This window comes from Eptatretus burgeri, chromosome 3 (assembly GCF_056783735.1).
Source record: "Eptatretus burgeri isolate ZD-2024b chromosome 3, Ebu_testis_v1, whole genome shotgun sequence".
Classification (NCBI taxonomy): Eukaryota; Metazoa; Chordata; class Myxini; order Myxiniformes; family Myxinidae; genus Eptatretus; species Eptatretus burgeri.
In genome coordinates, this window is record NC_140963.1 from 21,475,894 (window position 1) to 21,501,626 (window position 25,733).

Below are 25,733 nucleotides of genomic sequence, written 5' to 3' on the forward strand. Positions count from 1 at the left end.
GTGTCCCAAACTCATCGCTTTCTGTACCCACCTCAGGCAATCGCACCCAGTTGTTCCTGGACTCCGTGTCCTTTTCTCCTCACAAGGTGGAGAGCTTGCTGTCAAACCTCGACTCAGATTCTGCAACCGGTCCAGACGGCATCAGCCGACATGTCCGAAAAATCTGCTCTGATGCTCGTGCTCACCCTCTCTCTGCTTTATTCACCCTCTCATTTGCTCAAGGTCATCTGCCGTCTGCTTGGAAATCAGCAAACATGACCTCTCCGAATAAAAAATGTGCAAAAACAGATCCCTGGACCTCTGTACCAATCAGCCTTCTCCCAATCCTCAGCAATGTTGTGGAATCCATCATCGCTTCAGCCATTACATCCTTTGTCTTCTCCAATGGCTTGATTTCCGATCATCAATTTGGTTTCAGACCAGGTCACTCGACCCTGATTATGCTGCTTCTGATCTCCCAACAATGAATGGAGGTCCCCAATGCCAGACATGTAATCAGAGTCCTCTCCCTGGACAAATCACGTGCTTTTAATACGGTCTGGCACACTGCCCTGCTCAGCAAACTCTCTTCCGATGGTAACCAAGGCCATCTGCACTCAAGGCTCGCAGACTTCCTTGTCTGTCGCAGCCAACGTGTGGCCCTTAATGGAGTTCTTTCATCCCCTTTTCCTGTCCAGGCTGGAGTTCCTCAAGGCAGCATTCTGGACCCTGTTCTTCTTCTGGTTTTTATGAATGATCTCTGACAATGGAAAATCATCTTTATCTCTTTGCTGATGACTACACCCTCTATCATACCATCTGTCATTCCTCAGATCGGCAAGCAGCAGCCTCTTCACTCTCTGCAGATCTGGATAAAATCACAGGCTTGTCAAACACGTGGAACATGTCTTTCAATCCTGACAAATCTCACACTCTCACTTGGTCTCTCCAAAAGGAGCATCTGGAAAACTTCCCCTTCTACTTTCTCAACAATCCTCTTGAAGAAGTCCTTTCATTCAAGCTTTTGGGTCTCACAATCTGCCATGATCGTTCCTGGGAAAGTCACATTTCAAAACTGGCCTCCAAAGCCAGTCGCCGATTGGGCATCCTCCGTCATGCAAAGTCCTTCTTTGGCACACCTAAGCACCTGACCACGTACAAATCTTTTTTTCACAGCCTGATGGAGTACTACTCTCCCCTCTGAGCTGGTGCTCCCACCTCTCACCATTCTCAGCTTCACGCTGTGGAAACCAAGGCATTTCGGATCATTGGAATTTCCCATGATGAGGCTGAGTCTTTGGGTCTCTCACTCTCTCACCGCAAGCAGGTCAGTGGTCTTTCTGTCTTCTACCATCTCCTCTCTGGCCTCACCCCCTCCTCTGTCTGCGATATGTCCCACCATATTTACGCAGGGTGCTCAAGGTCCAACAGTAACACCCTTCTGGTAAAACTACCAATATCAAGAATCACTGCTCACCTCCACTCTTTCATTCCTCTTTTTTCCCCAACTTTGTAACAAACTGCCACACTCTCTTCAATCCCACTCTTCCCTCCAGGTCTTCAAAACAGCTGTTCACCACCATCTCTTATCTTCCCCCCTCCAAAACCACAATCTCTTCTACCCCCATTAATCCACCCCAAAGCCACCTCCTTCAAATTCCCTGCCTTCCTTCCCAAAAGTTCCCTGTCGTATGAGGATCTGAAAGTCCCTGTGTACCATCACCCCATCCCTCTCCCTTCCACAGATCTCCTCATGTCTCTGTTCCCCATTGTTTTGTCCTTCCCTCTCCAACCCCTCTTATTTCCTGCTCCCCTTGTACGTTCTGTGTGTTTGCTTTCAATAAGAGCCGCGACATTGAATGCAAAAAAAAGAAGAAAACAAACAAGAAAACAAACAAACGGAGTGAAAACTGAGTACTCCTTTCTTTCGGGGTCTGGCGATGACGTCATGCATTGCCTGCATATGGCATTGGGAAGGAGCGGTGTACAATAGGATGGGATCACATCTGGATTAACAATTTTCAAAACTTCTGACGTTTGTTCGATACCATGCAGAATGGCAAATTTCCCTTCCATCACACAGACTTGGTTTTGGAAAAACAACAAACATCTGGTCCATCAACAATATTTTATATTGCCTTTTCACAATCATAATGTTCAGAGCATATGAGCTGTATTACTCGCCTTACCTCATTCTCTGAGAGCTGCCATTCGCCATGTTTTGGGAAACTTTTGGAAAATCAGTTACCATGTTGAAAATACTTCCAAAATATTTATGAATGCAAACATAAATCCAATTCCTTCAAACATTACTCCAATGAAAAAAAGAAAATGATTTGACATGTGATACAAATCGATGCTCAAAGTTGACCTATTTTATGACACGTACACTTTGAACATGCGTATCACAAAGAAAATCCCTAAAAAGGAAAGATAATCAGTGTTAACCCTCCAATAGTCCATCATTATTACAAGCAACCTTATGTACCTTGGAATCCTTGAGGTTCCCAGCAATCATGGAGATGTGTGCTCTTCTGCGCATCTTCTCTCTTACTTTGGAATGAGGACATGCCTTATGGATAGCAATTGTTTTAAGAAAGTCTCTGCAATCTGCAAACAATCTTTTGTTGAATGCAGATAAACTTTTTCTGAACAAATGATGTGAGCAGTGATGGAATTTTCTTCAAACCTCTCATTAATAGCTTGCTGTATTTCAGCATTTTGAAGGAACTGTATGACTTCACTTGTCAGTGAGATTTTCTTTTGGGTGAATGTACGTATCGACTTTTTCACCTTGTTTCGCACACCTTTAAAATATTTCTTCATTCCTTCAAATGAGAGGCTATTCGTTTCACCCCGAAGTTCCAAAACTACAAAAGGGAAATCTTTTTTCATGTTCACCTCGACTTTTAACTTCTTCAGAAGTTCAAACTCTGAAAATTTCAGAGTTATGATTTTGTTGATGAAACGAGGATCAGCATTAATGTCTTTGTGAGCTTTTGCAACTGCCTTTTCTATTGTCTTGCCGGTAATCTTTAAATCCTTCACTTCAGCAAACAAATGTATGTTCAATGAAGAATTATCAAAATTGATAATTCTTGCATTCGTCGTAAGCTGTGTCATTTCATTCTGCACTCTTTTCCACACCTCAGGATGAGTGACAGCAAATGTTTTTCCACCAAAGTTGTTCATTGTTTCTTCAAACATTTTATGGACAGCAATCTTCCAATGCTGAGCCAGATTTAAAGAGGACATTGCTTCAATCTTAAATCTTGGTATCACCACAACTGATGATGTGGACTGGTGAAATTGCAACTCTGCAGAAATGCTTTTAAATTTACTTTGAATGTACTTTGTAAAGAAAGGGTTCTTTACAATCAACTTCAAGATGTTGTGGTCAATGTGGCATGTCACTTTCTTTGGCATCTCTGCTGCAACTGTATGTCCCCGAACTACAATGTCGTCTTCTTTGTTGTATTCAAACATCTGTGTGGATGTCTGCTGAAGGCAACGTTGCTTTGCCAAAACTTGTTTTGCCACTGCAAGGTAAATATAAATCAGGGTCAGTGATAAATATTGCAAGTTACACAAGTGGAGAGCAGAACAAATGCAAACTTTTAAAAGACTGTAGTGCAAACCATTATCGACATATTTCCACACACTGAAAAAAAAAATTAACTTGCTTTCATGCCTTTTGAAATGAATTTTATCGTTCATGTTATGAACAAAGTCACATGGCCTTGTCCATTTGACTGTGTGCTCGTGTCTGAGCGATCCTGCCCTTGGTCAATTTATCCAAGAATAAGACGCAAAACTGCTTGTTGTTTTGTACGCAGCCTGTGGTTGCGTACAAAACTGTACGAATACAGAATGGGATTGCATCATTTTCTGGTTGTGCGGCTGTGCCGCTGATGCAGTAACCCTGTTATTAGGAAGCTGGTACTCATTTTGCTGATCACAGAAGGATGACAGGCTAAGTCAACCACCTGGTGTTATTTCAACAGAATTACAGAGGCTCAAACTCAGGACCCAAAGATCTTCAGCCAGCCACCTTATTCATGAAGCCAACACCAGGCTTTGTGAAACTGCTGTTGGTTACGGTGTTAGTTTGAGCACCAAATTATCAAGCCTGACATTCTTTGGTAAAATGTTAAGCTGGCTATCTCATGTACAATGACGATGATAAAGATACCACGATAACTTTTGGGATATGCACCCAAAGCAACTTTCAAATTTGCTGTCAGGATAATGTGGATCTTCTTCTCCTCCAACTCTTCCCTTTATCAGGGTTGAGGTCCGATGGCCCCAAGCGTCTGCCCTGCCTTGACGACAATACTCCTCCACCTCCATCTGTCCTCAATCAACTCTCTCCACTCTCCAACCACCCATACCTTACAGATATCGCTCCTCACACAAACCTCCCATGTCAACCACGGTCAACCACTTTTCCTCCAACCTTTATCCCCCAACCCATCTGCTCTGATTGCCATTGTCTCTTCCCCCATCCGCACCACGTGTTCAGCCCATTTCAGCCGGCATTTCATCGAACTCCCTGTCAAACTCATCCAAACACCAATCTCCTTCCTCAGTTCTTTCATCCTCCTTCCATCCACCCTCTTCACTCCTGCAATCCTCCTGACCCAGTTCTCGCAAACCTGCAGCCCCTGTTGTCTCTATGTCAGTGCCAACGTCTCCAGACCGTAAAGGTTGACCGGCGTTACACATGACGATATCAGAACCTTCCCTTTCAATTTTCTTGATATCTTTCTGTCTGCCATTACTCCCTCCACCCTCCTCCATGCATTCACCCCCACCTGAATCCTCCTCAGCACCTCTGCCTCGGACTTACCATCCCCGGTCAATGTTCCTCTAAAATACTCAAAACGTATTTCCCCGTCTGATCTCCTTCCCCTCCAGCCTGATATTCATTCTTTTTTTCTCTGCTGACTGACCCACATCACCTCAGTCTTCTTCATGCTCATCTTCAGTCCATGCTTCGCAAATGCCTCCTTCCACTCCCCCAGTACTTCCTGCATCTCCTGTCCACTCTCCACCACAAGTCAGATTGTCCACATGCAGCATCCTCCCCATACTACCCTCTCAAGCTCACCATCCAGCTTTCCAGCTACATCACTATGATAAACATGAGTGGGCTGAAATGAAATGTTCTCTGCCTCAAACTAATGTTCATGCTGAACTTCTCAGACATCCCAGGACCAACCAAGACTCTTCCCTTCATTCCCTTGTACATTCCCTCCACCACCCTAACTTCTGCTTCTGGCGCTCCCATCCACCTCAGTGTCACCATGACCATCTCTCTCGGGACAGTGTCACAGGTCTTCTCCGGGTCCACAAATCACAATGCCATCTCACCTTGCACCTCCAACCTATTCTCCACCAGCTGTCTCAGTGTGAACATCCCATCTGTCATCCTCCACCCTTTCTAAACCCTTGCTGCTCTTCTCCAATCTCCATTTCCACACTCTTCCTTATCCTCCCATCCAGAATCCTCTCCAGCATCTTCATGACATGACTTAGGAGCATAACGCCACTGTACTTCCCCAGATCTTGAACATCACCCTTCCCCTTCCATATCGGCACAATTAACCCTGTTCTCCAATCCAATGGAATTTAACCCTCTCTCATGCAGACATATGTTCAACAGCCTCTTTGTCCAAATGACTCCGACTCCTTCCGCTGCAATTATCATCTCTGTACACAACTCATCAATGCCTGGCCATCTTCCCTTCTTCATCCTCTTCAATATCGTCCACACTTCCTCCTCTGTGAGCTCTACCAACTCCACTTTCCCCTCGACAGAACACATTAGCTCCAGCTTGTCACTGCTTCCTTTCCGGTTCAACAGCTGTTTAACATATCCTTCGCATATCTTTGATGCAACTCCACTTTAATCGGACACCTGACCCTGACCCACGCCGTTTATTATTATTATTATTCCATTGAATTCAGAATGGGATTTAAATCAATTCAATTCAGATCAGATGGAAGACCAAATAGGTCCAGTCCTGCAATGGAGTCATCAGAAGGAACCCAAACAAGCAAAAAGAAAAGATGAAGTCATCAGGAGGAACCTGGATAGGATTCACATTTCAGCTGTTACTCCTCTCCCCTCAAACTCATCCAGACACAGCTAATTGAGCCTTGTGAATAAATAAATAAAAACACATCAAAGAAAAAATAATAATTCTATCTGCCAGACTGTGTGTCCGATCAAGTTGAATTTTAAAACAAGTATTCCCATCACTACTGGATCACAATTGTAAAGTTTCATGACAATTGCCAAAGTGGTTTCAGAGGAAACATTAAATAACATTTTTCTTAAATCTAATATCACTGCTAAGCCATGTAACATCAATTATTCCTTAACAACAATGTACATGCATACCTTGGGGAACATTCATTTGAAGTTTCGCCTTGAGCTGTTCAGCCATTTCAGAGAAGATTTTTGAAAGTTTTTTTTTTAAACAAAATGGCTGCCAAATCACATGACCAATGACAATCAAAAAAAAAAAATTGTGCACTATTTTATTCCGAGATGACCCTCAAAAATGTTCATACTGATCGGATGTAGCGTTCTACATATGCAATTCTGATGTCACAACAAAGGCACCGATGACGTCATGCAAAAAAAAAAAAAAAATCGCACTCATTCGCCACGAGGAGTACTTGCGATGTACCAAGTTTCAATTTTTCCCTTGGTACGGTTTCAGAGGTACAGAAGTCAAAACATTTTCCATTTTTCCAATATGGCTGCCACACCACGTGACCAATGACATCATAATCATCATTAAAGCATTCTACATAGGTAGTTGCACCAATGGTGAAAATTTCCTCTGAATCCCAAAAGAAGTTGCAGAGAAAAACATGAAAGTTCTGTGTGGACAAACAGACAGACAAACAAACGGACCCAAATGCAATACCCTCTCCTTTGGCAAGGGTAATAAAGCCAAGAAGATGATTACAAAGATTAAAAGGAGGAGGAGGAGATTGGGACCATACTCTGGGCAGAGCGTTGGTGCTGCCAAAGCAGTCCCCTTGACTTAGTGGCCACAATTCTGGATGGGTCGCCACTCTGACACAGGATACCAGCAAGCTGGCACTCATTTTGCTGACCTCGGAAGGATGACAGGCCGAGTTAACCCCACCTGGTATTAATTCAACAGCTGAGTGGGATTTGAACTCAGGACACTCGGATCCAAATCCCGCCACCCTAACCATGAAGCCAACACCAGGCATAAAGATTGAAAGCAAAACACTTTCCAAAACAACAAAATGTTTCTTTCATTGAGTTTTGTGGAAGTTTTCAATTCACGTTTGAACATCTACTGAACAAAATATTAATAACATTCTGAGATTTCAATTTACCTTCAGAGCTGTCAAATTGCAGATATGCCATTTGTTTGTGCTCTTCCATTGACATCCTGTTTATATTCCCACCACAGATTTCTGCTTCCTTTTGAAAATATTGATGGAGAGTGAACATGTTGGTGCTGCTTGGAAATCCTTCCACACAAAGCCACTTTGTCATTTGTAGTGGAGTCGCCAATATAGCTCGACCATAGAGCTTACAAATTGAGCAGGTCTTTTGAAAAACTTTCCATGCTGAGAAGACAAGCACAAGTACGGATGAACAAAACATCAATTCTCCATCAGAATGCCAATCATCTTCACAGGAAATGTTACTCAAACAGGCAATCTCGTGTCTCAAATGTGTGAACCAATTATTATAGTTGCTTTCATCTTCCCCCTGCCCCCTCAAATAAAGTTATTCTTCAACTTTTGTCACCTCACATCACTCCACCCCAGTCCATTATAAATGAAATATAATATTTTATTGAATACAATGGAAGAGGCTCATGAAAGAGGTAACACTGGCGAGAGGGTCGACAAACTAGGAACGGGGAGGAGGGAAGCGAGTAGATAAAGGACAGACAAACAGGAGAGGGACCTGATGAGGCACCACAAAGACCAGGGGCATGGTTAGTGAGAATGAAAAGCTCGTGGATCGTGTTTCGGACCAGTCTATACTTTTTTATAAGATTTAATTGTGATTGGTTAAGGTTACATTTTCTCTCAAGTTTCCGGACTCCGACAAAGGGAGTCACGCCAACAACAATAACAACAGTGGAAAAACAACATTTTGGAAAGGGAAAAAGGGAGGAAAGGACAACGGAGAGCAACAAGGCATAAGGGTGTGTTCCTTTGGGACTTATCTTAAGCAGCTACGCTTTGTTTCCAGTGGTGCATTCCATTTAATTCCGACTTCCACAGTAAAGAAGAGATAAGAGATTTTGGTTGTGCAAACCTGTTAATGTTTAATGACTCATCGATTCCTTTGCTACAACGACTCAACTTTAACCCACTGTGTAAAGTCCATGAAGGAGATTCAACTCATCTTCCTACATCTACCCTTTTGAGGTATTCTTCTTCGGTGAACTCCCTCGACTATTCATTGGATCTGCCTGTCGGAAATTGCATTTCTGTTATCTCGGCAACGACATCATCGCTGCTCCTTGTGTTACCTCGGTGGCACCATTTTGGTGATTCACGCCCCGTTTCGAGAAGGTTATCGGCGTGTTATCCGGTGCTTAATTTTAGACCTTATTGTCCATCAAACCTCTCCTGTTGTTCAATCAAATCGTCTTTTTCAGCTTGGAGTTTCCTTCATTATCTGTGGTGCAGCTGGATTTACTGAATCGGGATCTCCTCGATGCTTCGACGATTCAGGAATACACCCTCGAAGGACTTATTGAATGTGACTGCCTGTGTCAGCTTCACCATTTGTGGGCACCCTCCGCACTTTGACCAAAACAACGGGGCTTGCCACCCGACGTTTCACCCATTTCTGGCCCTCTGGGTTTAATGTGTGAACTGCTTGATTAAGCTGAGTTTGTACATCGAGAGAAGTGAGTTAACATTTAGCTGAATTGCTGTAACGTTTGTACTTACGACCTCTGCCACCGAAGGTGGAAGGAGGTTGTTTTCACCCCTATCTGTCTGTCTGCAGGATATTTAGAAAAATATCTAAATATTAGAAATTAGATATTAGAAAAAAAATAAAAATAAAAAATAAAGACAGAAAAAATATGGATGGATTCGGACAAATTTTTGTGGACAGGTTGGGTGTGTGACAAGGACGAATGGGTTCGATTTTGGTGAAGATCTGGATCTGGACCGGTGCACTAACTCACAATGCCCTGAGGTCAACATGTAACAATAGGTGTGGGAGAAATGGCAATTGGCTGCAATCTTGAAGGAAAGGAGTTAAAAGTACCAATTGATACACAGGTGCACAGTTCCACATGAGAGAAAACGGGACAAGAGTATCAATTTTATATGAGCATGCAGGGAAACAACAAATTAGTTGCAAGATGAAAGTGTGTGATTTGACAGGGTGAAAGGAACATTCTCTTCAATCGTAAGTCCAAACCAGATCAAGCTAACCACTGTGGGATATCATCTCAATGTGCTGAATTTGAAAGTGATGCATGTAAAGGCATGAAGAGAAGTACAACAAAGAAAAATGAGAGGTAAGGGGAAGGAGTAGGAAGCAACACACAAAAACTTGGCTTTTCTGTAATATCAGTTGATGAGATCTCTTTCAATTGTCGTATTGTCATTCACAGCACAATATGAGGCAATTTTTACCTTGTTGGCGGTTTCATTTAAAAATGTGAAGCCAGTGTTTCAAATGAACCAGGCCCAGCTTGTAATACACCAAAATAAAATCTATGGATTTTTATTTATTTATTTTTCTTTGAAAGACCAAAAATAATGTACAAAGCCATGGTGACATCTTAACTCATGACAGTGGGTAGTTGGTTGATTCCTTAAGAACCTGGAGTTGGCTTAGCAGCTCGGGTGGCTGGCTTGGGGTCTTAGGGTCCTGAGTCCGCGCAATTGAGGCTGAATTAACACGAGGTGGGGTTGATTCAGCCAATCATCCTTCCCAAGTCGGTGAAATGAGTACCAATGTACTGGTGTCAGGGCACAGCATCAGCAGCACAGCTGCGCCCCAACAAAATGAAAGCTCCTGGCAGCCAAGCTGCCATACACGAGAAGAAAAAGAAGGGTAATTCGCTGTTCTTGCTTCAGTACATATGCCCATGGAATTACCTTATTTCTAGTACATACTTATCGTGTCCACAAAAACAGCAGTTACAGTACACATGGCTAGATGTGGTTCAGCCAAAGCTGAGCACATTGCTGACCCTAAAAATTAAACTCTGCCAAATCCGATGTTGTGCAGGGCTGTTCCAGCAGGGGGAATGTCAGGAGATGCTGCATGGTTTGTGGTTCAGTGCCACAGTTACACACAGCATCCCTGTCATTTAAGTATCCCCATTTGGAGAGAGTGACTTTTGTTCGTCCAACACCAGATGTTAGTCTGTTCAGGCATTTCCACATTGCATAGCTTGAATCTGCTCCAGGGGGGAGTGCCTTACTCACATTTAGCTCCATTGTTGTTGTTAATGTAAGGTTGCTCAGTCTTTCTTCCCATTGAATAACTCTTTCCCTGCTTATGCTTGATGTTTCAAGGGGATGACATACCTTAGGAAGCTCTTTCTAGACTTCAGACGGCTTTGGGCTGGCATATGGCCAAAGAGAGGATGTCTTTCATCTGTCACCTGTTGTTGACGCTCTTTCTTACTTGCTGCACTTCGTCGTATCTCTGGTGGGGCTATGCCTGCCAGGATATACAGACGATCCGTAGGTGTTGGTTTAAGGCAGCCTGTAATGAGGCAGCAGCTAACATTGAGAACGGGATCTAGCTTATTTGCATGTGTAGCTCGTTCCCATACAGGGCAGGCATATTCGGCCGTTGAGTAGCAAAGAGCTAGTGCAGTTGACTTCAATGTCTGTGGGCTCGCACCCCAAGTTGAACCAGTGAGCTTACTGATGATGTTGTTCCTCGCACTCACTTTGCACTTGGTCTTCTCAATATGAGTCTTAAAAGAGAGACATCTATCTCGGGTTACCCCTAGGTAGATTGGGTATTCACAGTGTTCAAGAGAGATTCCTGACCAGTCGACCTGCAGTTGGCGCTTGGCTTCGCGATTTCGCAGGTGGAAGGCACACACCTGTTTCTTGGATGGATTTGCACGGAGGTGGTTCTCTTCATAGTAGGGTGTTAGAGCGTTGGAAAGTCTCTCTTCAACAACTTTGAAATCGGCATCTTGTGCACCTATGCCAAGGTCGTCTGCATAGATGAAACGGCTGGTGTCTACACTGTTTGGTTGGTCGTTGGTGTAGATGTTAAAGAGGAGTGGTGCGAGCACACTCCCCTGTGGGAGGCCATTCTTGAGTCCTCACCATCTGCTTTTCTTACCTCCTAGTTCAACAAAGAAGTGTCTGTTCTTGAGCATGCTTTCAATCAACTCTGTCAGGCGAGTGTCTTTTGTGGTCTTCAGGATCTTGTGAAGAAGACGTCTGTGGTTGACTGTGTCATAGGCAGCTGAGAGGTCGACGAACACTACACCGGTTACCATCCCTTCCTCATAACCATCTTCGATGTACTGGGTAAGGTTGAGTACTTGGCTAGTTGTGGACTTTCCGGGACGGGAACCTGCTTGTTCAGTGATGAGGTGTCCATCGACAGCAGGACCAATTTTGTTAAGGATCAGGCGTTCGAAAAGCTTAAAGGTGTGACTCAGGAGTGAGATTGGTCGGAAATTCTTAGGAGCGGATGGGTCTTTCCCAGGTTTCAGCAGTGCATAATGTGGGCTTTCTTCCAGATCTTAGGGAGCTTGTGTGTTACTAATCATTCATTAAAGAGCTGTTGAAGCCACTTCTTTGCCTCATGACCAAAGTTCTTAATCTGCTCAGTTGCAATCTTATCCAGCCCTGTTGCCTTTCCCGGTTTGAGGGTAGAGATTCCTGCTTCCAGCTCTCCCATAGTAAGACTTAGAAACCATATTGTCACACCACACATGTCCCAGGAAGTTTTTATGATTGGATTTTCCCTTCTTCACCAAATCCCAGATTTTTCTTGGTTATACTCAATCAAAAATTTCCATTTCATTATTAGAGTGACTGTGTGTTGAAAAGTTTCACCCATTGTGGCCCAATGTCTATCAGAAGACACAATGAAAAGAAAACAGTTGGAAACTGTCATTCCCCCCAAAAACTTGCAAAGCTAGCTGAAGGAACACGTTGTCATCTCTTTGCATTTGCATTTCAGTAAACTGTGCCAATAAGTTTTAAAAATAATGAAATAAGGAAAGGAACAGTGAAGCATTTCATCAGTTTCAAAACAAACATCACATGCCAAGTATGTTGCAAAGTTTAAACAAAGCATTGTGTTGTTCAATAGTTCTTACCAATAGGTTTACAAAAAGTAACGATAGCTTCTCTCCCATCTATTGCGTAATCCACATCAAAGTCGAGGTGACGGCGTCCACTGTTCAGTTCTATGAACAATGAAACCAATTTGAATGGTGTGTTTTCATCCAGTCCTTCCAGCTTCATATGATAGGCATCAACCTCAAAGCTGGACTCATTCCAAGCCTCAACGTGAAGCTCTTTTCCATCAATCTTGAACTCGCCAGTTGCGAGAATTCTGTCAACTTCTGAAACAAAGTCAATAAAATGGGAAATAAAACAAGAATATACAACACTATCTTAAAGGTGTTCGAGTTTTTCATCATTTAAAAAGCCCGAATGATACTCCTATTCAAAGATCAGTGAACCTGCTGTATTGTGAATGGTAAAGTACGGTGTTGGATCAATAATAGTTTCTGGATATTTTAGCAGTCACTATGTTGGGAAAATACACTTTAAAGAGGATCATATGAATGCTCCTATACTTCAGGATATTTTGCAGGAACACATGCTTCCTTCAGGAAAACGATTGTGGATAGAGCGTCCACTCTGAGTCTGAAAGGTTGGTGGTTAGATTTCGACCCTGACTGAGTCAAACCAAAGACTTTAACGAGAAAACAGAATTTGACACGGATGCATTGATATGAATGCCTCCACCCACGTTAGATGTCAACATCAACTCACTGTAACGTTTGATCTCAATTGTCACATGACGAGAGAGGGAGAGAAAGACAGAGCACAAGGAGTCTCTCCCATCCTGTCTCTGCTTCCCCCTCGCCCCACCCCTACTCAGTCTCTGCCTCTTCCCGCCCCCTCTCAATTCTCCTATTCCCCTCCTCCTCCTGGCTTCACCTCACTCCCTCACTCCTTCGTATCTCTCCTTGGCTATTGTCTTCTCTGGTTTGATTGACCTGAACCTTCCCAAACAAAAATGATTTCGTTATAACAATAGTATATGAGAGTTGTACTCTCATTCCCCTCCATCTTAATTAGAGATTAGTGACTGTAAGGTGGTGGCAGGGGAGAGTGTAGCTCGACAGCATCGATTGGTAGTTTGTAGGATGACTTTAGAGGTGAGGTTGAGGAAGAGAGTGAGGGCTGAACCAAGGACCAGATGGTGGAAGCTGAAGGAGGAAGACTGCTGCGTGAAATTTAGGGAGGAGGTGAGACAGGCGTTGGATGGTGGTAAAGATGGGTGGGATGATTGGGCAACGACAGCAGAAGTTGTGAGGGAGATAGCTAGGAAGGTACTTGGTGTGACATCTGGACAGAGGAAGGAAGATAAGGAGACTTGGTGGTGGAATGAGGAAGTACAGGAAAATATAAGGAAGAAGGGGTTGGCGAAAAAGAAGTGGGATAGTCAGAGAGATGAAGAAAGTAGGAAGGAGTACAAGGAGTGGCGGCGAAAGGCAAAAAGAGAGGTGGCAAAGGCCAAGGAAAAGGCATATGACGAGCTGTATGAGAAGTTGGATACAAAAGAAGGGGAAAAGGATTTATACCGATTGGCAAGACAGAGGGACCGAGTTGGGAAGGATGTGCTGCAGGTTAGGGTGATAAAGGACGCAAATGGGAATGTGCTGACAAGCAAGGAGAGTGTGTTGAGAAGGTGGATGGAGTACTTTGAGGAGCTGATGAAAGAAGAAAATGAGAGAGAGAGAAGGTTGGAAGAGGTGGAGATAGTGAATCTGGAAGTGGGGTGGATCAGTAAGGATGAAGTGAGGACTGCTATGAAGAGGATGAAAAGTGGAAAGGCGGTTGGCCCAGATGGTATACCAGTGGAGGCATGGAAGTGCTTAGGAGAGATGGCAGTGGGGTTGTTAACCAGATTGTTTAATAAAGTCTTGGAAAGTGAGAGGATGCTGGAGGAGTGGAGATTAAGTATACTGGTTGCGATTTTCAAGAATAAGGGTGATGTGCAGAGCTGTGGAAGTTACAGAGGGATAAAGTTGTTAAGCCACACCATGAAGTTGTGGGAAAGAGTAGTGGAAGCTAGGTTGAGAGGACAGGTGACGATCTGTGAGCAGCAATATGGGTTTATGCCAGGAAAGAGCACCACTGATACAATGTTTGCTTTGAGAATGTTGATGGAGAAGTATAGGGAAGGCCAGAAGGAGTTACATTGTGTGTTTGTGGATTTAGAGAAAGCTTATGATAGGGTGCCAAGAGAGGAGTTATGGCATTGTATGAGGAAGTCGGGAGTGGTGGAGAAGTATGTGAGGATCGTGCAGGATATGTATGAGGACAGTGTGACAGCGGTGAGGTGTGCGGTAGGAATGACGGACCGGTTTAAGGTAAAAGTGGGATTGCACCAAGGATCGACTCTGAGCCCTTTCCTGTTTGCAATGGTGATGGACAGGTTGACAGACGAGATCAGACTGGAGTCCCCATGGACTATGATGTTCGCGGTGACATCATGATCTGTAGGGAGAAGAGGGAGCAGGCTGAAGCGAGCCTCGAGTGGTGGAGGTACGCACTGGAGAGAAGGGGAATGATAGTCAGTCGGAGTAAGACGGAGTACATGTGCGTAAATGAGAGGGAGGGTGGTGGTATGGTGCGGTTGCAAGGAGTTGAGGTGGGAAGGTGGATTGGTTTAAATACTTGGGATCAACTGTCCAAAGTAACGGAGAGTGTGGGAGAGAAGTGAAAAAGAGAGTGCAGGCAGGATGGAGTGGGTGGAGAAGAGTTGCAGGAGTGATTTGTGACAGAAGGGTAGCTGCAAGAGTGAAGGGGAAAGTATATAAGACGGTAGTGAGACCAGCTGTGTTGTATGGTTTGGAGGCGGTGGCACTAACAAAAAGACAGGAAGCCTAGCTGGAGGTGGCAGAGTTAAAGATGCTGCGATTCTCGTTGGGAGTGACGAGGATGGATAGGATAATAAATGAGTATATTAGAGGGACAGCGCAGGTAGGACGGTTTGGAGACAAAGTGAGAGAGGCGAGATTGAGATAGTTTGGACATGTGCACAGGAGGGAAGCGGAGTATATCGGGAGAAGGATGTTGAAGATGGAGCCGCCAGGCAGGAGGAGAAGAGGAAGGCCAAATAAGAGGTTCATGGATACGGTGAGGGCGGACATGCGGGTGGTTGGAGTGTAAATGTAAGATGTGGAGGATAGAGTGAAATGGAGACGGTTGATCCGCTGTGGTGACCCCTAACGGGAGCAAGCCGAAAGAGGAAGAAGATATGAGAGTTGTACTCTCATATATGATAGTTGGTAACAGTCCTACTGCAGTTGTCTGCAGACAAGTAGTACAGAAAAGGAATGCTATTTTTGCCAGGGGTGCATGAATTTGCAGAGGTTAACATCTCTCAGGCCAGCAAGTCTGGCAGTTCACTCAGGCAAACTGTCAAGGACTGCGAGCAACCATCACACTTCAGGTCTCGTCTTCTTTATCTTCCACCCCTGCTATTGTTACGAATCTGGAAACCAATGCGCACTCAACATTCAGGTCCCAAAGTTAGTTAAGTTGATAAGTATGTGTACAGTTAGAATCCATCCCCTTCTGTCTAATGGGAATTACATGTGCGCTACGGGTTATTTTTTTGTGAGGTTTTTCTAATACATCCACAACAATTACAACAAGATCGATAACAACACCAACACCATTGCCCACGTGTGTTCGACTACGTATGTGGGCGGAGATTTTCATCGCCTCAGCTCCGGCTCCACCCCTTGTCCAATCGCGCACGGGGGGCGACTTTCCCATGACACCCCAGCCAATCGAGTGATGCGAGCGAGGTTGCCGTCCTTCGACCAATGGGACTCCTCCACTGTGTGAGGGGCGGTCCGCGTGATGTCACCACGCCTCCCGGAACAATCAACGGACTCGGCACCCGTTTTGGCCAGTAAAAAGGCGACGAGCGCATTTGCGTACCAAACCGTCCAGTGAGGGAGAGCGGGTTGGAGGAGGCGGCTCCTCCCCTCTGGAGAAGGAGGGGATAATTGTCGGCATGATCGGACGAGAGTAAAAGTGTCGGAGCTGGTGTCGGGGCTCGTGTTGGTGGTGCTCGTGGTTGGTCGAAGTGTCGGAGTTCGTGGTTCCTGAGGTGGTGGTCGTGTTGTTGGTAGACCACCCGCTCCCCGGTGTTCTGGCCTGCTGGGCACTCCTTGGTGGTCGCCGGTCTTCGCCCCTGGTCTTTTCCTCGGCGCTTGGTGTGAAGCTGAACTTGGGTTCGGGTCCCACCACGTGGTTCACAAAGGAGCTCACAGGCCCTTCAACGACCCGAGCTCTGAAAGTGCGATAGACCAACCACGCGCTCGCGGCCAGGTAGCCAACCATTCTGACTCCCAGCCGAACTATCCTCTGCTGGAGAGCCGAATGAAGACCCGGCGGGTCCATTTCTTTTTTGGGTGTGCATGTCTGTGTGTGGGCCTGTCTTGTCAAGTAGAATCGTGTAAGTACTTTTCATTGTACATTACATTTCTTATTCGGATAACTCTGCTCTGTGTCCCCCTCCCCGATTATTGTTAATAAACATCCCTTTTGTTGAATGTACCAGCTCGTTCTTTGTCATTTCTGCTATTGGTTTACCACGGTGTGAATTGGGGATTAGGAAGGCCGTTGTTGCCGTAATCATGCAATTGGCTGGCAGGGTTCTGGTACTCTCCGCTCGGGGAATGACTCGGTAACGGCCCGGATCGCGCAGATCCTGCCGAGGGTGAATTTACCTGGTAGTTTGGACGACGTGGGTATTTAGGTATATTGAAATTGGCAATTGACCCTATCTCACATGGTCGAACTATTGGCGATCTTCGGTCTGATAACAGACCCGTAACCTTTTGGATTTATCTGAAAGGTACGACCTAAATTCCGGTGTGTTCAGTGGAGCCGACTCTACTGCTTCCCCTAGTGGTCGTGCTCGCCACCGAGACCCGGCCCCACAACACTATTACCTCAGCTTGGGAATTCTTCCACAAAACCTGCTCTCCCTTTTGCACAGACTGATTCATCCAATCTCGTATTCAGTTATCGTCACCCATCCTCCCGCCCATGGTACACTGAATCCTGTGGTGAGGCAGATGCCTTGAAAGAAATTGAATTTTCTTCCTGGACGGCAAATCCGACTCAAGGCAATGCCACATCATTCCACGAAGCCCCCAACGAGTGTGTGTCCACTCTCAAGAGAGTCAGAAAACATCTGTCCCACCTCAACATTGAACTTTCAAAGTTGTCTCCCGTCTATAAAACCTGGTGGTACCTTGTTAAGTCTATCTCTGATGTATGTTCTCCTTCCATCCCTTCCCTCTACTCAAATGGCATGACAGCCGACTCTGCTCATGAGATGGCTGAATGCCTCAATTCTGTTTGCTTCAAAATTTTGTGTCCCCAACCTGTGTCTGTCTGTCTGTCTCTGTCTGTCTCTGTCTGTCTCTCTACGCACCCCCTTTCCAGTCGCACCCAACTGCTCTTAGACTCTGTGTCTTTTGCATCTGAGAAGGTGGAGAAGGTTTTAACAACCCTCAACTCCGATTCTGAAATTGTACTGGATGGCATCAGCTCATTTGTCATGAAAACCTGCTCTTGCCCTTCCTCTCTTTGCCCTTTTCACAACGGAAGCAGTTGCAAGCATTACTTTGTGTTGCCACAAAACAATGAGCCCAATTAATCCACAACAGTAGGGAAAGAATACTGGTTCTGGCTCACTTTTCCCCATGTAAATGAATGGGGGATTTTCAGCCATGAAATTTTTCTTTTTTTTCCCCTAAAAAATAAATCCCCTTTTTAGCCCAAGGTATATTTATTTGTCTCCCCTTTTAACCTGGAGCCTGGTGTTGGCTTAGTTGTTAGGGTGGCGGCTTGGGATCCCAGGGTCCTGAGTTCAAATCCCGTTGGCTGCTGAATTAACACCAGGGGGTTGACTCAGCCTGCCATCCTTCCGAGGTCGGCGAAATGAGTGCCAGTGTACTGGTCCCGGTGTATGCCCCGGTTAGAATAGGTGTACCATATCCCTGTGTGTCGTAAGAGGCGACCAGGGTTGGTGTCAGGAAGGGCATCCGGCCATAAAACATTGCCTCAAGAAAAGCCAAACCCCTGCACAGCAGGGAAAAATGGCTGTAAAAACGGTCATTTTTTTATTTCCCCTTTTAACCTAGGGGCTCTCTATTCAAATAACCCATACAACAAGATAAAGATTTGTTAAAGGTGATTCGAAAGAAATATCTGAAACGCCTAAGCCCCGGGACACTCTTTATCAAATAACCAATGCATATTGTTTAGCTCACTCATTGAACCTATAAACATTTGTTCATTCTCAAATTCCTTCAATAGTTTAATTTTCTTTGCACAATAATCCCCATCTAAAATATTGAAAAACAAAACATTTGAATCTTTATATTTTTTAAGATACCCCTTTTGTGCCATTACGAAATGATAAACTTCTCTTAATGATCTCATCTGGCCACCGCCCGAGTTGCAAATCATTTTTGTACATAAACCATGCCAGAAAAAAGTTTTGTTTCAAATGTTTTCAGTTCATGCCGTGAAAATGAGGAAGTGTTTTTTTGACACGGCCGTGCTGTGTGAATGAGGAAGTGGTTTTGGACTGTCATGCTGTGAAAAAATAGGAACTATTCTGTGAGACAAGGTCTCGTGTTTATATTTTATCTCAGAACACGAACTGAAAACATTTGAATCAAAACTTTTATGGCGTGGTTTATGTCCAAAAACGATTTGCAACTCGGGCGGTGGCCAGATGAGATCATTAAGAGAAGCTTGTCATTTCCTGTGCCCACACCCAATGATTAAGCAATTTCCTCATCGTTGCTTTATAAGCGGTTCGCCAGACAAAGTTTCTGCCAGACGGGATTTTCATTTTTACAACTGAGGCATGGACGATATTTCTTCCGATGAAGCCAACAGCCCACTACAGAGTTGGTAAGTTTGTGTATGCTTTTCTCTTTGAACGATGAAGCAAATGATTATTAATTAAATCATGATAATTCTGATATATATATATTTTTTCCCTGACAGGGCATTGGAAGAAATTGAGTTCACATATCACGACGTGGTTCATGAAATTAATACTCTTATTGAAGAGATCAATGATTTTAGAAGAGAATTGAAAGACATTTTCAATGAGTGGCATGAAGTCTTATCACGTCCTCTCATCTCGAAGGAATTAAACCAATGGTGAGACACGTGTGTGTGCCTCTCTCTCTGTCTGTCTTTCTACCTACCTCTCTCTGCTCTTATTGAAGAGGCCAATGATTTATAATGACTGGTCTCTGATCTCGAATGAATTAAACCAATGGTGAGGCACGTGTGTGTGTGTCTATGTGTGTGTGTATGTGTGTGTGTGTGCGTGTGTGTGTGTGTGTTGCTTTCCCTGTCTGTCTCTTCATCTATACCCTTGACTTATTTTTTTTTTTTTCAGCACTATCGCACAACATCAGCTGTTGAAGCAATCTTGTACAACACATGATTTTCTGGAGGTAAATATTTCTGAATTATTATTAATATCACTCGTACAACACATGATTTTCTGGAGGTAAATATTTCTGAATTATTATTAATATCACTCTCTCTTTAGAATGTCGCCTTATGTTGGTTGCATCATTAGTTTGGACGTGGTTTTGTCAGTACACTGGAATTCATTTTATTGACCTTGAAAGGATGACAGGCTCCTGGTGTGTTAATTCAGTGGTCAATGAGGCTTATTCATATTACCATGTAATTATCTTTATAGAACCTAATTATTATCCACTTTTTGTTTCAAAACAGAATATGGTGTCTGAGTTTCGAAATCACAAGGCATCTGAAGAAGATTGCTGGGAAAGATTGTACATTCTCGCAAATGAATATTTAATATTTTCAATATTAATAAATTATATTTGTTTTGTTTACAATTACTTGATTCTGAATTACAAGAAAAGAATAAAAGAGATGTAAAGGGGGGGTTGGGGGGAGGGGGGTAGGTGCGCTCCCCCAATGACCCATCACCCCCTCATCCCATCCCTCCCCTCCCTATGTGTGTGTGTGGGGAAGGGTGGGGGTGGGATGAGGGAGGTGGTGGGTCAAAGGTGGGGGCGCACAGGGGGATGAGGGGGTGGGGCTTGTGTGGGCGGGGCTTGTGTGGGCGGGGCTTCGGTGGGGGCTTGTGTGGGTGGGGTGTGTGTGGGAGGGGCTTGTGTGGGCGGGGTGTGTGTGTGGGTGGGGCTTGTGTGGGTGGGGCTTGTGTGGGCGGGGGTTTATGTGGGTGGAGCTTGTGTGGGAGGGGTTTATGTGTGTAGAGTTTTTGTGTGGAGCTTGTGTAGGCAGGGCTTATGTGGGAGGGGTTTATGTGGGCAGGGTTTATATGGGCAGGGGTTTATGTGGGTGGAGCTTGTGTGGGAGGGGTGAATGTGGATGAGGCTTCTGTGGATGAGGTTTGTGTGGATAAATGGATGGGTGGAGAGATGGGGGGATGGGTGGATGAGTGGAGCTTGTGTGGATGGGTGGATAATTTTTTAATTAAATAAACATGTTGTGTGTGTGGGGAACTAATTAACTAATCACTAATTATGTGAATATGATGAATATGGGTGGAGCTTGTGTGGGGTTTGTGTGTGTGGAGCTTGTGTGGAGTTTTTGTGTGGAGGTTGTGTGGAGCTTGTGTGGGGTTTGTGTGGGGTTTGTGTGGGCGGGGCTTCGGTGGGAGGGGCGTGTGTGGGCGGAGTCAAAAAGGGCGGAGTCAAAAATTTCAATTTATTGGAGCTTGTGGGGGTGTGTGGTGGGGTTTGTGTGGGGTTTGTGTGGGCGGGGCTTGTGTGGGCGGGGGCTTGTGTGGGTGGAGCCAAAAAGGGGCGGAGTCAAAAATTTCAATTTATCTTTGTCTTTTGTAATTCCTGTGAATAAAATGAACCTAAAATCTCTTCCCCTTCCAAATCATATATCTTATAAGTCCAAGGAACCGTATCTATTACATCAACAATTTTAAAAAGCTCGTTGGTCCATCTTTTCGTATAACCTTTTTCAAAATGAGATTTCCACCTATATATTCTTACGATATCACCAACTTTGAACTTAGGTTTTCTGACATTAATCTCTTTTTCATATTTTAATTTTGTAAATGTTTCTGATGGCTTCATATTTGTTGACGTGTGAATCGTGTCATTGTACTTATCCACAATATCTTGAATAAAAGATGACCATTGTTGTGAACCGAGTTGTGTGAATTTTTTATATAGTCTCTCTTTTAAGGTACGATTAAAACGTTCAACAACAACTGCCTTCCCTTCATTAAAGGTACTGTATAATGTAATACTGTTATTTTTTAGAAAATTCATAAATGTCTTGTTATAAAACTCCCTACCCTCATCAGTCCACAATTTTTTAGGTTTTCTCTTACTTTTATTAAATATCTGTTGGAAGGCTAACATAAGAGTATTACCTGTTTTGTTTTTTAATGGTACAACCCACGCATATCTACTCCTCAAATCAATAACGGTTAAAGCATACTTGTACCCCTTATCATTATTGAGTTCAATCAAATCAGCAGACCAGATATAATCTACTTCCTTGGAATAAACTTTCCTTCTCTGAAACTTTGTGAATATTGGTTTATGTAATTCATCAGCTAATTGCTCTTCAGTCTTAATGGCATCATTAGAGCCTATAAGTTTTTGAATTTCCAAGTCCAAGTTTCAATTTAGCACTGATCATCTTCTTCACAATGAACCGATCAACTTTTTCTCTCAAGGTTGGATTTTGTATCAGAGACAAATTATACAACATTTCTCTATCGGCTTCATGCTTTTCTTCCAACGTTGTGGTATTCCCATAATCAATATCGTGTCTCATGCACACTTCATCAACTCTATTGATAGGCCGACTCCAGGATTTAGGATTGTCTGCCTCATCTAATCTTTTATCCAAGTTTGTGCCTGGGCCACAGAAAGAATACCCTGGAAGATGTAATTCCCCTGGTATTCCAGTAGTTGTAAATTTACTTCCTGATAAAAACTTTTGGATATCTCCTCCTAGTTTGTGTTGGGAGATAAATTGATTTTTTTGAACCACACACCGAACATATACCTTTTTGTATAACCCTGTTATTTTTACTTTTAATATATGAAATATTTTTAGTATTAGTTTTCTTTTTACATTTGAGACAATAACTCATTTATTTATGAGAAAAATTCCTGCAGAGTGCAAAAACCTTTTTAGTTTCCAACATGCACATTTGAATCTTGATTTTTAAAACATAAAGAATCCTTAGAAATGCCTTCACTCTCTCCCCCATTTATTTAAGAAAAAAAAATGAAAAACTTGAATTAAAATCCATATCTTGTCGATGTCAATAGTCTTGTCGAAAGTATTGCAAATAGACTTACCAATTCTTTGTTTTCCTCCTCGGTGGGTTGAGTTATTTTCTGTAATACCCTTAATCTTTTTTTTAATCTCACTGGTTTCCATATTTTGATATTTATTTTGTCTCGCTCTTTCCTCCCTCTCCTCCTTCTCTCTCTTCTCTTTTTCCTCCTTCTCTTTCTTCTCCCTCTCCTCCCTCTCCTTCTCTTTCTTCTCCCTCTCCTCCCTCTCTCTCTCTCTCTCTCTCTCTCTCTCTCTCTCTCTCTTTCCTCCCTCTCCTCCTTCTCTCTCTTCTCTTTTTCCTCCTTCTCTTTCTTCTCCCTCTTCTCCTTTTCCTCCTCTTCCCTCTCTTCTTCAACTCCTTCCTCATCCTTTACTATCCTTGAATCGCTTACACCCCATAGAATATTATACATATATTCATCAGGATTTCTTGTTATTCCTGTATCCAAAATAATTTTTTTTACAACAGGAAACCAATAAAATTTCTTTTGAATTTCTAAAAGAGCCTTACCTTTTCTTAACTTTATAATTTTTTCATTCTTTAACATTCTAATTAAATCTAAAGTTGTCGGTTTATCAACATCAGCATAATGCCAATCTTTTATTGAAAATACCTCATTCTTATGTTGTAGAACATATTTATTAAAATACCGAATACCCTTTTCTTGAAGGTATGCTTGGACACAGAAATGATAATTTTCTTGAAGCCTTCTTGCTGTCATTTATGTATTAGAAATATATGTTAGAATAATATTATGGCACGAAACACCTCCCCATCTTCCCATAGTTAAATCATTTTGTATTTCCTTACTTATTATATATAATCCTGTTTTTTCTGTTTTCATGAGATAAACAAGGGCAAAACCATTATTATATTTACCCTTATTAAATTCTTTTTATTTGTTGTTTACTAATCGTAGCCCCACAAAACTCATGCTCGATACCAAGTGGATAATATTCTTCCTTACGAGACTGATTTAATTGTTCCAGGTCTTCGAGGTTAATTTTAAATGACCAATTATACCCTAAATCATTCATATCATATCCCCATTGTTCTATTCTCATACAAACGATACGCCCTTCTTTATAAAAATTTATTTTAATTCGAACTGTGAATTCTGTATGACCTGGAGATAATATCAACACTTCTGTATCTTTGGAATACACAGCCGTTTTATTTAAGGATATATATTGTGATAAATCGCTTAATCTCACCAAGTCATTCGCGTCAGTCGGGCTTGGATAATTTTTTAATTTATAAGCATTTTTCATGTTAATATTTTTGGTTATATTATATTTATGTCGTTCAGCCTGTGCCTTTGTGTAATAATTTGAGAAATCAATATCCAGTTCTTGAGATAAACCAAAGATAGAACCATCTTTACCAACATAAGTCATTTATATTAGATTAAAAATAATATCATAAATTTTTTTATTTTTGTTGAGTTGAAATAACACATATAGGCATAATTGGCCACAACACTTGGAATTTAATTCTTGGACTTGAAATGTTTGATAAACACCATTCTGTAAGAATTTTATGACTTCAACAGGTGGTGGAAGACCAAAACTATCAAAATAATATTTGTCTTGACTATTAAAAATACAAACCCAATGAGAACCGTTCCCATTATTATCTTCTAAGTTCATAATAATATTCTTTGTATGTTTCGGCACATTTGTTAATTCATCTCTCATACAAATAACCACATTATGAATTTTTAATTTCTTACAATATTTGACAAGTTGTAAATTTGATGTTGTATTCTTTCCAAATTTTTTCAACCACTCATCAATGCTCATTTATTTATTAGAAAGATATAATCCATTACCTCTTTTCGTTAATTTTACACCTGCTTGTGCTATAGAAGAAAGCATATCTCCAACTAACAATCTCGCTTTATCAGGCAGACCTTCAAGTTTTTCAGCAAAATCTACAATTACACCACTTCCACTAATTTGTTTCTCCAACTCTTTGTTATGTCTTTCCAATTCTTTTTGAGCCTGGAGTTGAGCCTTCCTTTCGTTGGCAGTTTTCACCGCTGTTGAAATACCACCCGTCAATGCTCCAACCGCACTTAAACCAGCAAATAAAGGAATTAGAAATGGGAGAAATCCTCCACTCGTCTCTCTTATTGAATATTTTTTCAACATTGGTTTTGTCATTTTAATTTTAAGTGAGCCAGTGTCATTCAAGATTTTAACCTGTTCTCTTGTGAGAAAAACATCAATTCTTACTGCTCCTTTTCTCTGAATTGTATTAACGTTAATCGTACAAGGCTTTTGATTTTGAACACAAGATGATAGTTTATGAAGATTGATTTGATTAACATATACCCCAGTTGGTACTTTGCCACTCATTTATTTAACAAAAAATTATGTGAGACTAATCATCACACCATTATCTGTATTAATCTGCAATTCTGTTTCTTCCAAAAGCAAACAATATGTATCAACTTCTTCACTCTCTCCTCTTTCAATGTATAGGGAAGTATCCACTCGATTAGACTTTATAGTTTCCTTTTGAGCGCTCAGGTCAAATGCATAGATTGTATACAAACTTTTAAATGCTGTCATATCCAAAATAGGTTCTTTATTTCCATTACTTTCACACACCTTTTGGTAAGACTTGTATGCTTCAGCAAAATCATTTTTTTCCCAATTAATTTCCAATCTATCTCGTGGGTAAAATGTTCCATCTAGAGAAACGCGAAGTTGTTTCACCTTAGCATTATCACTCAATGCATTATTCTTATCAGTCGCAGTATCACCATCTGGCTTTTTAAAAATGATCCACAGATATCGTGGCTTTCCTTCCAGAACACCCAAATTCCACGTGTAAGTTGTTTGATTGAGTTTAACGTGTTGACATCTTCTTTTGAGGTATGATACACTGAGTGGTTTCTTTGAGTTAAGTCTTCGATTCAACATCTCTTCTGTTTTAAGATTAGGAGTATATTCACTGATATACCAACTCATTTCCTCAATTACAAATTTATTCTGATCACCAAAAGCACTACCAACACCAAAAAGCAATCGATTTTCATTATCATTCCTTTGTAGTTGAAATCTAATTTTAAGGCCATACAGAACTTTATCATGATCACAAAATCCAAATATAC

The 25,733-nt window shown here is 42.5% G+C and overlaps 1 protein-coding gene across 9 annotated transcripts in view; it reads right to left on the bottom strand.

Annotated features, from left to right (window-relative positions):
- The window catches only part of LOC147029520 (uncharacterized), a 114,195-nt gene that overhangs the window by 8,209 nt on the left and 80,253 nt on the right, over nucleotides 1–25,733 (bottom strand). For 8 of the 9 annotated variants that reach the window (XM_085872607.1, XM_085872610.1, XM_085872608.1 and 5 more), the window contains 3 exons: nucleotides 12,321–12,569; nucleotides 7,366–7,602; nucleotides 2,468–3,518 (listed from right to left, as the gene is read on the bottom strand). In XM_085872607.1, coding sequence (XP_085728733.1) covers nucleotides 2,530–3,518; nucleotides 7,366–7,602; nucleotides 12,321–12,569 — 1,475 coding nt within the window. In that variant the 3' untranslated portion in view covers nucleotides 2,468–2,529. The remainder of the gene's footprint in view (nucleotides 1–2,467; nucleotides 3,519–7,365; nucleotides 7,603–12,320; nucleotides 12,570–25,733) is intronic. The other variant, XM_085872611.1, reaches the window with a different exon arrangement.